At 35.5% G+C, this 13,634-nt stretch overlaps 1 protein-coding gene and 1 long non-coding RNA gene across 2 annotated transcripts in view; both read right to left on the bottom strand.

The window, feature by feature from the left end:
- LOC117115308 (WD repeat-containing protein 92-like) overlaps positions 1–13,634 on the bottom strand; it is a 110,093-nt gene that overhangs the window by 60,485 nt on the left and 35,974 nt on the right. Inside the window, exons 3-4 of the mRNA XM_033259050.1 lie at positions 11,767–11,897; positions 11,375–11,476 (exon numbers count right to left, since the gene is read on the bottom strand). Of these exons, the coding sequence (XP_033114941.1) occupies positions 11,375–11,476; positions 11,767–11,897 (233 nt within the window). The remainder of the gene's footprint in view (positions 1–11,374; positions 11,477–11,766; positions 11,898–13,634) is intronic.
- On the bottom strand, positions 6,417–10,878 carry LOC117115309. The gene is made up of 2 exons (XR_004446540.1): positions 9,182–10,878; positions 6,417–8,636 (listed from the first exon to the last, which is right to left on the bottom strand). It is a non-coding gene; the product is annotated as an uncharacterized LOC117115309 (long non-coding RNA).

The raw sequence follows: 13,634 nt of genomic DNA, 5'->3' as shown, positions 1-13,634 counted from the left end.
TTCCCTTTGCCCCCCCCCCCACTGACCCAAGACCCCTGTTGCGCGACTTCTTATATAAGTGGGCCCCCCACTTTCAAAAACGTTCCGCCGGCCCTGCATTAGACACCTTCAGAAACTTCAGAACTCTGCTGCTCGTAATGTAACATTGTCTAAAAGGCTAACCCACATTACGCCAATTTTAAACATTCTTCACTGGCTTCCAGTTGATAAGCGAATCATTTTTAAAATTCTTCTTCACACCCAAAAATCTATCCATGGTCATGTCCCACTTTATCTCTGTTCGCTTCTTGACAAACATGTTCCTTCCCGTTCTACTCGTTCTTCTCAATCCCTCAAACTTGTTACTCCACGAGTCAAGCATATTCGTACCGGTGAACGCTCTTTTTCTTTCTCTGCTCCTAAACTCTGGAAGTCTCTGCCTCCTCAATTAAGTATCATTTGATGATCCCCAATTATTCAAATCTAATCTTAAATCTTTCCTCATCAAATAGTTCCAACTTCTTTCCAACATCCTCCAGCGCCGGTGACAAGCCAGTTTTGTTTGCTGTAATAGGCGCTTTAAAAATGTGTATTATTATTATTATAATTTTTATTACATATTCTGAAAGCACATGAGTTTTCATGAGTCCTCAGTGACGAGCTCAAATCTAGTTGGTGATACGCTTCCGAGCTTATCACCTTTGTTTTCATTCGGATTGTTCATCTTTATTTATTTCTTTTTTCATTCTTTCCCACCTTTTTTGTTGGTCGATTCTTACAAAAAAACGGCATATGTTTGATCTTTGCTGGTAACGTAGCATATCCATCTTCTTATCTTCTGCCAAGTTTGAAACAAATCGGACTTGCTAAAAAGTGGTAACTAGCCTAAATTACCTTTTTACCTTAAAATAGTGAAGTATTAATTAGCATATTCACATACATACCAACAACAATTTCTATAACGATTTCTTTACATCTGTATTTGTGCTGTTTTGGGCTCCCCAAAATGGAGTCAGTGGCTTCACTAAAACCAGCCAATGAGCAATCCAGCATTATAATAGAGATCAGTGTTTGCTACATTCAAAGAATGAGCAACGCCCATGCAAAATATTCAAAGAATACATTTGTTGATAGGATTAAAAATCGGTTTGCAAATCGATCAGACTTTTCTCTATGCAAATATATATTTAATGCAACTTATAGTAGCAACTTCAAAAGCTCCATTAAAAACGTTGACTGCTTTAATCATGGTATTTGTGACAGTATCACAACGATTCTATATGAAAATCCGTTCCCTGGCAACAATAACCTTGATCTCATGGGGCTACTGCTGAAGTAGTTTTGGTAACATATATATTATGTATGTGTGTGTGTACGTGTATATATATGTATAAAATCACTTTATTGCATAAAAGCAATACAGAAAACAAATAAAGAGCCCAGAACAGTGTTCCAAAACTGGGAGCACGCAAGGCTAAATGAGTTGACATACAAAAACATTAAAACAAAATATACCAATATGAAAAAGTAAAAAAATAGAGAGAGGCCTATCATTCAAATTAAGGTAGACAGCACTCAATTAAATTGTCAATTCAAAAAGAGGCAGATTAACTCAAGAAGGTTGATCTTTGGGTAAATGAGGAAACAATTGCAATTTTGGAGATATTGTCTCGAAGTTGTTTAAATAAAATTGAATTATTGCAAAATTTGTGGATTTTCTTTAAACGTTTAATATTATCTGGGGAAATGTATCCTCTGGAGCCTACTACGAAACAGACGAGTTCAACCTTGAAACCTGCATCTATAATATCAGAAATTAGTGGTGCATATTTGTTACATTTTCTGGAGTGGGCGGCATCGATGCCAGTTTCGAAAGGGACGGTAAGTTAAAAAATGAGGAGCTTCTTTAGGTTTTTCCAATAAATCTGGTATTAATTTGGTTGGTAAGCATTCAGGAGGAATGGTAGTATAGTGAAAACGCTGGGTGCTGGCTCCGAGGTCGGATAGGACTTCAGGGATACAAGTAACGTTACAAAAACCTTTCTTAAGAGTCTTAACAATATGATTGAGGATGTTGTTGTGCCTCCATGTAAGGCGCCCCAGGTCCAGGGATCTTTGACAAAAATTATGAACGTGATTAAGAGTTTCCCGGTTACCACATGAACTGCATTTTACAGAGTTGGATTTTCCCCATCTATGTAGATTGACCCTGGTGTTGAGTGAGTCTCCAAGAGCATTGACCAAAAATTTAAGGACCTCCCCTTGGCAAATTAAAAATAATACTTTTCCAATGATAACATGTGTCTTGGAGGGAAAGCAGTTCAAAGAACCTTCCCTGGACCAGGAACCCCCCTCATATGGAGGTCCCAAAAATTTTGTATTTCCACACATGTCATTGACTGTAATATGATATTGACTGTAATATGATATTTTAAACTGGGAATAAAATATTGCGAGTAAACTCTGATCTTGAACTCAGATCTGATTAAAGAATTGATTAGTGTGATAATTTTGGAAATAAGTCTTTGATGTGTTCTTTTATTACCAGTAATAAGGCAGAAATCATCTGCAAATGGGGTGGATATAATCTTGGTCCCTTCCAAATTATAACCGTGGGAAAGCTCCTGTTCTAAGAATTGCAAGATTGGTTCAAAGCAAAGGATAAATATGATGGGAGATAATGGGTCTCCTTGAAAGATACCTTTCCTGAATCTAAATTCATTAGATGACCAATGCTTGGTAGTAAGTAACCTTACCACTTTAAGCAGGAGTAGAGGTCAGTAATATAGGTCTTAATACTTGGATCAATATTACACCTCTCTAGAGTGAATTCAATTAAAGAATGGGGAATAGAGCCGAAAGCGTCTTCAAGGTCGAAGAAGGTAATGCGAGCATGGTGAATTATTTCGTGCAAAACTTGATTATGTTTTACACATCCATTTATACCTTTCAGAAAAGCCTTCTGTATTTAGGTATTAACAAGAGAGTTCTTAGTTACAAATTCTTCGATGCGGTTGGTCAGTATGAGATGAAATATTTTACTTGTAGAGGAAGAAAGCGCGATCATTCTGAAATTAGAAGGCGTATCTGTGTTTCCTGACTTGTGAAGAAGAATAATGTTGCTGTCTGTCCATGACGATACTGGGACTCCAGAGGCCAAAGTCTTATTGTACAGTGTAGCTAAAAAAGAATGGGTACATGTGAGTTTCTTTAAAATTCCATAATGGATGCTATCAGGTCCAGGAGCACAATTTGCATTCTTACGCTTCAACACTTCCCTAATATTACGGGGAGGAATGTTGTCGATATTGAAAGGAGTCATCTCGGATGGCGGAATACGCAACTTCGGAATCCATTTTAACTCATTTATGTTGATGGTGCTAGGCGTTCCATACTTCTGATTAAAGAATAAATCTGCCGTTTCTTTTGTAAATGAAGGAAAGTTCTTTGTTGCATATAGTGAGTCGTTAAAGTAATTGTTTGCTATATCTCCAAAAATTTAAATGATAAAGTTTTTCTTCATGTTTTGTACTACGTTGTTTTTCAGTATTGGTGATCCGCTACACTAACGGATCACCTCTTGTTATTGTCAGGATCATCATCATCTTTTTTTTCTTATTCTTCTTTCTTTCTCCCCTTTTCTGTTCGCACGATATCTCAAAAAATGCCACGAGTTACGCACAATCGCTGTCAACGAACATTTGGCTTGGTTTGGAATAGTCATGGTAAGCTTTTCAACGCGCTCAGTCATGCGTGACGTCATCTACGCGCAATTTTGCGTTTTTACATTATCGATCATATCAGCCCAACCAATTGCCATTTCGAAATCGTATTAAGTGAGCATTAACTTTGGGTTAATGTTGAATGTACTGTACCCTAATTTTACGTGTACGCTTATTGAGGCGCGCGCACGCGTGCGTCAAAATTTCAAAATGCTCGAAATCACTTTTTGACTATATTAGAGCACGTTTCAGGCCATTCTGAGCATTTCAAAATTTTTCATAATTTTCCACTACGCGCGCGCACTTTTACATGCGCAGTACGTATGGAAGTTAGAAATTAGGTTTTTTTTACATATTTTGGGTTCCTGAAATTGTTTTCACAAATTTTCATTCTTTCCGGTCATCTTTTGGCCAACAGCAATACTGTACGTGCGCATCAAACATAGGTATCTTTACGCGTATTTGTGCCCCTATACAGTGAAATTATGCTAAAATCAGACATATTTTTAATCAGTTATAGCTCCTTAGGTTGAAAGGTGACCCCCAATTTTTATTACATATTCTGAAAGCACATAAGTTGTAAATATGATTTTATAGATCATAATGGCTGAACGCACACAGCACATACTAAAGCTTGACGCGTTGTTACATGTTTTGTGTTCCTGACAGAGTCAGGAGTCACTCTTTGTGACATTACCGTACTCACGGGCGTCAAGACGTGTTTGTACGCATGCGTAAGTCTTTTAAAATGCTCAAAATTATTCTTTTAAAAAAAAACTAATTACAGCATATTTTAGCATATTATGACACTTTTCAATCAGCACCGCGTGATCTTAATGAGGGTCAAAGTGCGGCGGATCACCTAACTCATCCTCAGTGATGAGTTCAAATCTAGTTCTTATTGATTTTATTTAGATAGTCATAGGCTCTAAGAGCTTCAAAAAACTCGGTTTTCTTTTCTTGTACTGCATCTTTGAATTTGAATAAATGAATGAATGAATGAAATACAGCAGGAACATTTGAGCACATTACTCTGATTTTTACAAGAACTTCATTGACTACCTGTTTTTTTAGAAGCATCTTCAAGATTTTGCTGATTACTAAGACCCTGAGAGATGAAGGTTCAGAGTATTTTCGTGAACTGCTGGTGAGGTATGTGGTACGCACAAACTCTCTGCTCTAGTACTCACAAACTTCTGCTTGTTGACCCTAGGTCTGCATGTTTATGGGATGATTGATCATTTGCTGTTGCAGCTTCGCATCTTTGGAATAAACTGCCAATAACTATTCGCTCGTGCAGTGTCTGCTTTGTTTCAAAGAGCTCTCAAGACATCTGTGGTCATCTGCTTTTTCTTCATTTTCTTCTTTGTCTTGATTGCAAGCTTAAGCAAATTGCATGTAAACAGTGCGGTGATGTAGCATTTTCTTTCTTAAAGGTTCAGGTAATTTGTGGTTCCTTCCCCCTATAGCGACTTCAGCACTACTGCAGTGCTTTATAATAATAATAATAATAATAATAATAATAATAATAATAATAACAAAAATAACAATATATTATTATTATTATTACTAAGTAATATTATTACCTTCTAGTATGTAAACGTCACGATTAATCTTGATAAAAAAAAAACAACCAGTAGATAGGTTGCAAGTTCCCTCGCTCAATTATTTTCTTTCGTAAATGTCAGAAATTCACTAGTAAGATCATTTTTTTTATGAATTACAAGGCATGCTTTATGGAAATAGAATACTAGAGCATTGAGTTCAGGTGCATGTAGTTTTGATAGCAGTTTTATAATTTTTAGAAACCAGTAAAATGAGTAAATGAAGTTGCCCTTTTAGCGTTCAATATAAAACCGGATGAGGAAATACGTACGTTTAATGTTGCTGTTTGGGCGTTCCATATACAAAACCACAAAATCAACTGACGAATACAGCCAGAAATGCAGAAGTAAACCTCTTTGTCTAAACAAACCCATGTGCTCGAAACAGAAGACCAAGTGAGATAATGACTTTAAATCTATGTTGTTACAGGCTTTTAGACAGGGAGGTTTAGAAACGTTTTCTTAATAGTAATAACAGAGTATTTACGAAAAAGGACGATAGAGGGACGACGACGGTTGGTACAACTAAGTTCCGCCCACTAGTGATAATGTGCACGCGCGAGCTTTTGGACCGTTGTCGTCAAGCCGAGAACGACTGGAAAATTGATGTTTTACAGTCCACAGTGAACGAAAAGTAAACAAAACAAGAATGACTTCTCAATTTCCTTTAAAAGGTATGTATATACTTATATTTATTGTTGAAATTGAGTGATTCTGTGGTTTAAAAATTAAAAACAATATTTTTCATAATTATGATTCAATAGATCTGGTAAAGGTTGCATGGCTTGATAGGCCTCTCCCTACTCTAATCTGGCTAGGCCCAGCAGCAGATGTGGCCTTCTAAACTGAACTGTGTGAGATGAATCCTTATATTAATAATAGGTTGTCTCAAAATTCCATGCTATGTTATATTTTCCAGAGGCAGAGCTGCAAAAAACTTACGAATATGGCAACTACATTCCTGGAAATGGCACTTTTTAACTTTGAAGAGATGGGTTATATGTTTCAATTTTTGGTTTTTTCTGTTGCTAAGTTTGTTTTTGTGGGTTTAAATGAAATAGTATTGCTGGCTACATGTACAGTACAATGGTAATAATAATAATAATAATAGTGCTGGCAATCCCTTTTATTATTCTTCCCCTAGTTATTAAACATCATCTGTGTATTTTTTGAATAGGAAGATTATTTTTTTGCAAATTAATTGAAGAAATAGTAAAAGGCGTACATTTTGCTACCACACACCAAATTAAGTATCGCCATTTTTATTATGCAATATTGATGTTAAAAGTTCATACATTTAATTTCGATCACATTTAATATATCATATTGCATGTATTATATACAAATTTATTGCACTGGTATTGCTGTCTCCACTTGTTTATAAAAATTAATTAAGTCATTAAAGTATACTATGTAAATTTTAATTTACAGTATTAACATTGTACAATATAGACTTAAAAAACAGATAACAATATTATTATACAGTAGTACATATAGTATTATATATTGCATAAAGTATTGCTATACCTTCATTTTATAAATGAATAGCTACAGCCTGGTATGTATATAATTATCATGTATTGTCATTTCCTCTTATGTGCAATATAAACTTTAAAGCAGAGCAAACATTTATTGATTACCAAATATTATACAGAAGTATAATTGTATATGCATACATGTTTTGGTTACTTAAAATAAATTACGTGTTCATCAACTTGATTTGAATACATTTGTTCCATTCAAACTTGTGTCTGAATTTTTTAATGAGAAATGTTATAGTAAACAATAGTTGTACTGTACAATATAATACATTAATTTTAAGGGGTGATTGCCATGTCTTCAGTAGAATTTTGTGCCTCCTCCCATTAGCAATTTGCTTAATCACCTGCTCTTCAAGAATCATTAGAAAACAAATTGCACTAGGAATGTAATGTTGCAGTGTTCTTTGCCCTTCATAAGTTTCCGTTGATATTATCATGTAACATAGCACATTTGCAACAAGTACAAATACAGTAAATGGCCGTCAAAATTTTTGCTTTGTACATCAGAGATTAAGGGTAACAAATAGGAGGGAAGTTGGCATGAAATCTATTATGACTCAAAATAAATGTTACTATTCAATAAAAAAATTGTTAGTTTCCAACTAAGATTTTGGGGAGTTTGAATGATTTCAAATTTGGAAGATGGTAGTAAAACGACGGGGCTTCATGTTTTCTGATACCTGTGTGAATTGATCATTTGCACAATTAATACACTATGAAAGTTACCACAATTACTAACATTTGGCAAAATGACAAAGTCCATTGCTTGTTACCAAATAGGGAGGGAAGCAGAGGGGGTGGAAGTCCATAGTAAATTCTCTGTTACACCAGGATAATTAACATTTGGTAGTCCAATACTACAGTATATGCATTCAATTACAGTCCACGTGTTGACTGAATTGAATCACAGAAAATATTCTTCAAGGGAAGGAGGATCTAAATTGAAAGATTTTGATGTGATATTGCCATACAGACAGGTGTGGGCATTTGTCAAAAGGACACACACTATATAAATTTTTCCGATGGCACTCATTCAAATTTTTTGAGTTTTCTTAAAGTCTAAATTTCCAATTCTCTACAATGTCATGGAATAACCATTCTACCGACACCCTAACCTGACTCATGGACTTATTATAGTCTTCTTGTTCCTGTGTTAAGTTCCATTTGAAGGGGCCTTGTAATTGAGGGCGTAGGGGATATGCGGGATCACCATAAATACAGAGTTGTTCGCCATTTTCCTTAATGGCATGGCGCTCTAACTTTTGTAGCAAACCTGATTCTCTAGCATAAATGAGTCATGCCGACTTTCCCCAATTGGACCAAATAGATTAGCTATTAGACCATTTAGTGTTACCACGGATTGGAATTTCAGGGAGTGGACACGCTTATGGCCATTGTAAACAATCTGCTGATGTTCTCCGGGCTTGCAAATTGGGCGTACAGTTTCATCTACGAAACCCTAGCAATTCTTAAGGGCAGCACCGGCGGCATGGATAACATTGGAAAAGTTTTCTAAATGTTCAGCCTGTAGCCAAGGTTGGTCCAAACTAGTTAAAAGGTGATGAAACCGATCGTACACTTGCCGCATAATCATATTGGTAATCATGCAAAATTGAGGAATCGGCCTTGCAAACATAGGCACTATATCAATCTACCTGCACGGATAGGCAAATCGCTTCAACAGTATACACAGCATTTCAATACCCTGGATCTTGAGGCCGTTTGCACATATGATCTCATCGTCAATCTTTAACGCTATCTTAAGAAGATATATGTCGTCCTTCATAAATCTATATTAGGAAAAAAAAAACATTATTATTAAACCTGAGCCAAAATATTCCTCCAACCTGGCCCTCCTCACACATGGTGATATTTAACTTGCCACACTCATGTATATGGTAATAATGATGATTTGTATCGTCTTCTATATAGCTGAGGGCCTAGGCATATATACATGTTTTTGTTTTTTTTTTCTACCCAACCTAGGCCCTAGACTAATTAATAATATGGAATGTTGTATTTAAAAAGTATTTTAAAAAAAAAAAAAACCAGCAATTTTTTTTTTTTTTTTTTTGGCAAGGCAAACTATCTAATTAAGAAGCTAGGTTGACTATATAGGCCCATACCAGGAGAGAAACGAAGAATATGTGAGACAACCCAACCTAGGCATAGTAGCCTGGTAGGCCTACTAATCCCTCTCCCCAGGCATCAGATAGGGCGCCTTAGCTAGAGAATAAGGGCTCGAACTAGGCCTATACTAATAAAAGATCGCCAAAACTCTAGCTAGGGACTAGGCCTAGCCAGGCCTAGGCCAAAATTAAATAAAGGACCACACCTGAAATAAGCATTGCATTCATCGTCCATGTATGATTCGAGGTAAAACTTGTTGTACTCCTTGTAGGGTACATCAATATGATTATTTGTGTTTAGGTCACTCAACAAAAGGTACTCCTCCTCCTCCGGCTCAAGCACGTCCTCTGCAAGCACAACAAACGTCACAGCAGGTCCATCACGTTGGAAGCATGACGTCGTCCCTAGATACGTAAACGAGAATAGAAAGAGCACAACAGGCTGGATTTCACGCATCAGTGCACATCGGTAGTCCGTCGTCCCTCTACCGTCCTGTTTCGTAAATACTCTATTAGCAATATTATAGCGCAAACATCTCCACCAAAATAGGTGCTCAAGGCGCAGTGTATTTTTTTTATCTTACATTTCCAGCTGGTGTTTCCGTGACATTTACTTACCAATTTCAATTTTATTACTAATTACCATCTAATGTCAGAAAGGCTTCTTTTTAGCAGATATGATTTTAGAGAGTCCAGAACCATCTGATTTTTAAATTTAAAAACTATCAATACAATTTTGTAAATAATCCGGTGTGTTAAAGAAAGCCAAGCTAAATATTTCAGTATTTTGGTTATATATAATATATAAACTAATCTCATTAGAGAGAGCGCACTGTACTTATTGCTCACAATCACAGCGGGTTAATGAAACAATTATCTGTATAGGTAAATTAAATATGGATATAAACCAATGATGAATACTATCCAATAGATGCCTCCCATTATGGTTCAGCCAGAAATTTGAGAAATATGGGTAATCGTGTTTGGTGGTAGAACCCAATATGGATTTTGCAATATCAACTTGAAAAATTAGCAGGATTAAGTTCAATAAATGTTAGAATATTAAAAATATTAAAAATATCATTTAATATTTACCATCTTCTTGACATATTTTACAGGTCAGAATTACACATAATCACACATTTTTGACTGTCAAATGTCTATTCTTAAAAATTAATATATATTATATTTTTATCATTATGCTGATACTACTAACAGTTTGTGCCATATTTTCATAAAAGTGATGCCAATATGTTTCTGTAATTATGTTTTATTACAATCTTAACCAGATTATCTTAATTTGCATTAATTAACATAATTTCCATTTTAATTATAAACCAGAACTCTGCGGGTGTGTACGTTCCTTTGTACGCAAAAACTAAACACAAATTTGGGAATTGCGATAATTAATAGTCACCAAATTCATTCACTGCATTTTGCCAAATTTGAAACTAATTGGATTTGCCAATTTTTAGTTATCGTGGTATGGTAAGAAGCAGCGTCCTTTTTCCTTTTTGAAATAAAGTAAACCAACACCTAATAAGCAAGATCTCGAAATGATACATTGCCTTAACATCTCAAAAAACAAAAAAAAATTGGGGGTGGGGAGGGGGGTTAATTTTACTTTTCCGCATATCAATATTCTTTCAGCACGCATCCTATAAAACTTGTTTTAAAAATATGTCTTTAAATGAATTACTTAATCACAAAATTAACATAGATAAAACATTTTATTAACAACAAAAAGCCAAGCAAAATACACTACAAAATAAACTTGGTTTAGGCCTAATATATAGGCTATTTGTCAATGATTGTAGATTGTGAAGTTAAGAGACCTGTTTCATAACGGCAAAACAATAGTGTAAGTAGGCCTAGGCTATGTACAGTCATGGTACAGTAGGCCTATTCACGAGAACACTTCCTTGAGGAATCCTAGGAGTGTAATCAAGGAAAACAAATTCTGGGAGGTTTGGGTTTGTCTGGAGTAGTATACTAAGTATGGGTTAAATTATTTAATTGAGTGACACAAGAACGAGAGGAAAAAAAACTATGTTGGACATCGGTAGTTGGGCAATTAAAACACAAATGATTAGAAACAACAGAATAAATAAATTTTCAAGCACCTTAATAGCATTTTGGGGTTAAAGCAATGGGCCTATAATTGGAGATAAGGGACCTATCTCCAGATTTAAAAATGGGGGTTACATGAAATATCTTCCAAGCAGAGGGGAATGTCCCTTTATTCAAGGACAGGGTAAATATGTTGTAGAGGACGGGGTAAATCTAAAATTTATGCCAATATTTATCGTTTGTAACAATTAGAGTAATGCATGGAAAAAATCATTTTAGTGAAATTTTGCCAGGAATGAGGCTGACATTTTTGATGAACATGATCTTACCAAAGGCAACAGTCCAACAATCCCTTCTATTTTCTGCATCAGCAGGCTCCATACATGCAACTGGCTTATCTTTCTGTCTTGGATCCCACACTTTCACAAGCCCTGAAGTAAACATTAAAAATATCAAACCAGTTTTTATGTGTTCATAACATTCATGACCCTGTGCAGTTTTAATTTTTTTTCTAACTTCTATAGTAGATTAAATGTTTAAAACAAATTTCACCATAGAAAAACTACTTTTCTATTATACGGTACATGTTGGCGTATTTATAATATTTCTCTTAGTAGCCATGGTAGATAACCCTTACCCTCTATTCCCTACATGGCTAAATCTTCACTCTTCCAAAAAGAAGAAAAATGAAAACTAAATACAATATACAAACTTTTCTTACCATCTCTACTTCCTGTGACAATTTCTGGTGCCCCTTCCCCAATTCCAAGTCCACCAACTCCATCAATACAGTTAATAATTTCTTCATGTGCATTTGTCGAAAAGACTGGATCCTTTGTGTTTTCTAAATTCCTATCACAGAGAAAAATATAAAAATAATTTTTTTTTATCATAATGATGACGATAGCAATGGTGATGACAAAAATGGCTATTTGTATATAACACTGGTATCTGTCAAACCTGATGCTCATTGCACTCAATGTATTGACTTGTAGCTTGTTCAATAAAATTTTCCTGTGCACCACAGGTGTTATTTTATTGACTGTACATTGCTGTGACTCGCAAAAATAGGCCGGGCAAAACACATTAGTTAAAAAAATTTGGCCTTATTGTGAAAAAAATTTTGCCCGGAAGTATCGATTAGACTTTTATTAACAAAATGGTTGAAGTTGTCGCATTTCTTGCTCATGGTTTTTGCTGCTTAATTTCTCGCTTTTGTGAATTTGAAACTGTCTTTGATGTGTAAATTTTGCAGTGGATGTGTTAATTTGTAGTCTTGATGGTTTGTTGGTGCTCTTTGTCAAATTGTGTGGTTTGTCATGCTTTTCTTGCTGGCACCAATCAACAAACACTGTGATCCATGCCCTATCGATACAAAGGTCAATGTATATACTGTACAGCCAAGAATTTCTTTTCAGCCGCAGTGAGTTTTGTACCTGTAGACCTTCCCAACCACAACATACCAATGAACTGTTTGCAAAATTGGATGTTGACGCAGATTTGTTAGCAAATATAAACGGATATACTCTTATCCGATCAGACAGAAATAATTCAAGAAAAAACAAAGGTGGTGGGGTTTGTAAAGGTACTGTAATCCATCACCATTATTGCTGCGAAGCAGCCAATTCATATTCTTGACAGCAATTTGACCTCTGAAAGGTCATTGTTTGTCAAAAAACAAGAGCCTAAGACGACTGAAAAGCGGAGTTTCCTTCCTTCTTTCGTTCTGCCGGGTAAAATCAATTACTTTAGGCGACGTTTGTAGACTAACCAACACGTACCAACATCCGCATGTCGCGCTAGCCTTATCCTATTCTATGCCTAGACTAGCTAGGATGGTATAGGCCTTGCCTTGAAGGGACGAAGGTCCCAGTGAAAAATAACGTCGCTCCTTGATAGCTAACGTTGTCTATTTAACATCACAATAATTCATTATTAGACCTATAGTTGTTTTTTGAATTGTACTCCACAAATCTCAGCCGATACCTTGCACAACTCGAGCAACGTCTCGTATCTATTGTCGTGACATCATGGCTCGCTGGCTCCCACTTGCGAATTCTCGCACTTGTGATCAAATCACACGCTGGCTCGCACTTTGGCAACACTCTTTGGCAATCAACTCGCCCCTAGAAAACCCACCCTTTGAAACTTGCCCCATAACAAAATGTACACTTCCTAGACCATGCAGTCTTCAAAATAAAAATTGTAACCTTTTGTAATCAACTACATTTTCCACATACATAGAAATTTTTGAAACTTTATTAAAAAAAACCTAAATCATAATTCACCACTATAAACACTTTTTGACAAAAATGAAAAATTAAGACGTTGTTACCCAATGAGAAGTGTTCTAATATAGACAATGGGTCGTGTCTCATATTATTTGTTATATTTTTATTATTCATTATTTTCACTTGACTCGCATAAATAATTTTGTTCGAAGAACATTTATATGCAGTTGTACTTCACAGCACTTCACTTGCAATTTGCAATTTCTAGTTAGTAGTTTATATACCACCTGATGTGGATAACAGTATGGCAGCAGAAACTGTGTATGATATGATTTCAGAATACGAGTCTCATTCACCC

This window comes from Anneissia japonica, unplaced genomic scaffold, assembly GCF_011630105.1.
Source record: "Anneissia japonica isolate Jap-2015-1 unplaced genomic scaffold, ASM1163010v1 scaffold287800_len1627635_cov199, whole genome shotgun sequence".
NCBI classification, from domain to species: Eukaryota; Metazoa; Echinodermata; class Crinoidea; order Comatulida; family Comatulidae; genus Anneissia; species Anneissia japonica.
The sequence above is the reverse complement of the archived record's forward strand: the minus strand, read 5'-3'. Positions and strand labels throughout refer to the sequence as shown.